The 1,933-nt window shown below is 36.9% G+C and overlaps 1 protein-coding gene across 1 annotated transcript; it reads left to right on the plus strand.

The window, feature by feature from the left end:
• Positions 1–927: 927 nt before the first annotated feature.
• On the plus strand, positions 928–1,355 carry SARC_13810 (hypothetical protein; the record flags this gene model as incomplete). Its single annotated transcript, XM_014292058.1, has 1 exon — positions 928–1,355. The coding sequence occupies one exon, from the start codon at positions 928–930 to the stop codon at positions 1,150–1,152; it is 225 nt and encodes a 74-aa protein (XP_014147533.1). The 3' UTR covers positions 1,153–1,355.
• Positions 1,356–1,933: the final 578 nt, after the last annotated feature.

Below are 1,933 nucleotides of genomic sequence, written 5' to 3' on the forward strand. Positions count from 1 at the left end.
AGTGTCACCTTGTATTACAAACCATACACATAAGTGTCACCTTGTATTACAAACCATACACATCCACCGAATAGACATAACATTACATTCCGGAAAAACTATATCTTTATATAAAGCAGAATAGGCATGGTATTGCTTCTCATATAACATACACAAAGCCACAAGATTCGTTTCATGGTGGCTAAATTTCTCATAGGCCTCGAGAATATGCTCTGTTTCATTGGTTATATCTTTTAACTTTTCGAACTGAGCCAAAATTTCCTCCCGACAGTCAGAAAAAAGACGCAAAGGGCTCTCCCCTTCGCTCACGGGCAATGGCATAACTACTTGCCCAACTGTCTTCAACCTATCCGTGTATTTGTGGTTCAGCTATGCTGGATCGTAAGACTTTATCAAACTGTTTTTAAAATAGTTCCCTCTCGTTGAGAACAAAGCAGCAGCATTTGAATTTTGAAATCACATTATAAAATTATGTGCATATCACATCTGGCTCGCCAAATCAGCAATCGTATTGTGACACCAGTTCCATGTATATCTTAATTATACTAATGTCGTTTACTATCTAGTGTCATAAGGACTACATACCGTGACTAGAAATGAAATTACGACATCGAAATAGGTATTTGCGATATACTTATATTTCCTCAAAACAAACATCGATGAAACCCACACATTGTTCTACATACACACACCCGGTGGATGACTCATATTCCTTGTCATCATTTCCGCTCTCGATGAGAGCGATGTAAATACGAAAACCATATTTACATAAATATAATATGAATGTATATATTACACTATAGACACCATATGAGCGCTGCATTGTAATGCATCTAAAAAAGTATAAGAATACATAGGCGTGTTGGACATCTAGATATAAGCATAATAGTACAAGTATCTACTCTGAGTCATTATACATCATATACCATGTTGAAAAATCTGAGAAATATAGTCAAGAGCTGGCCCAAAGACCCCACTAAAGACAGTCGTGACCTCGGACGAGCTCTAGTCGGGTTTGTCGACAGGAAGTATGGGAATGTGGAGGGTAACAAGCAATTAATGCAACAGGCGGAAGCCGACTCGGAAGCGTTGAAAAAGTTACTGAATGGTGAAGCAAGAATAGCGGTATGTTATTTTCCTTATACCCTTTAGTTATTTGTTGTGTATAGTTAATACAATATGTGTGTTTTAGTTGTTGACTATGCATTTCAGGAGTTATAGTAATTGTTTTACACATATGTGAATCTATCACAGGATCGGTTAAGTGATGTTAACCCTGTTATGAGTAGCACACATCGGCTATTGTGCTACATCGATTGACGGGCGGTGCAGATCTGTATACCGTTAATATCTACCTCTGTGAATAACACGTCTTTAGAAATTGGATTGGAATTTGTTATATAGGTTTGATTATATTATATCGGTGATGATCTCAAGGGTCGCTTCACTCGTCATATATTGAATATATTATACCACATATAAATTGCTGCGCACACTGAACTGCGTCGTCACATATATTTATATACGTGAAAGCAGTGTTTCCGCCCGTGGTGCGAGTTTTTCGAACGGGCGCTCTGAAACTTGAAGATACATTTTAGGACTATGATAGGTCGAGTTACAGTCTGAACGTAGGCTAAATGTAGTAGTATAAATGCTTGCTTATTATTGTTTATTTATATTGACCTTATTTTTATGTATATGTACCATTTCTGTTCCTATATAGCTTTGTGTGTATACATTCTTATTTGAAAAAAATACATACATATGCCAATCCATATATGTATGCACACATACATATATACATACTATCATATTTATTTGATGCTAGTTGTCGTGTCAATTTGTCGCAATGGTAATGTGCGTGACAGTGTATGCTGCGTAAGCATTCCTCTGCGCCGTGCGGTTTGCAGTCATTTTTGAATGTAAGTTGTCA

This window comes from Sphaeroforma arctica, assembly GCF_001186125.1.
Source record: "Sphaeroforma arctica JP610 unplaced genomic scaffold supercont1.3769, whole genome shotgun sequence".
Classification (NCBI taxonomy): domain Eukaryota; class Ichthyosporea; order Ichthyophonida; genus Sphaeroforma; species Sphaeroforma arctica.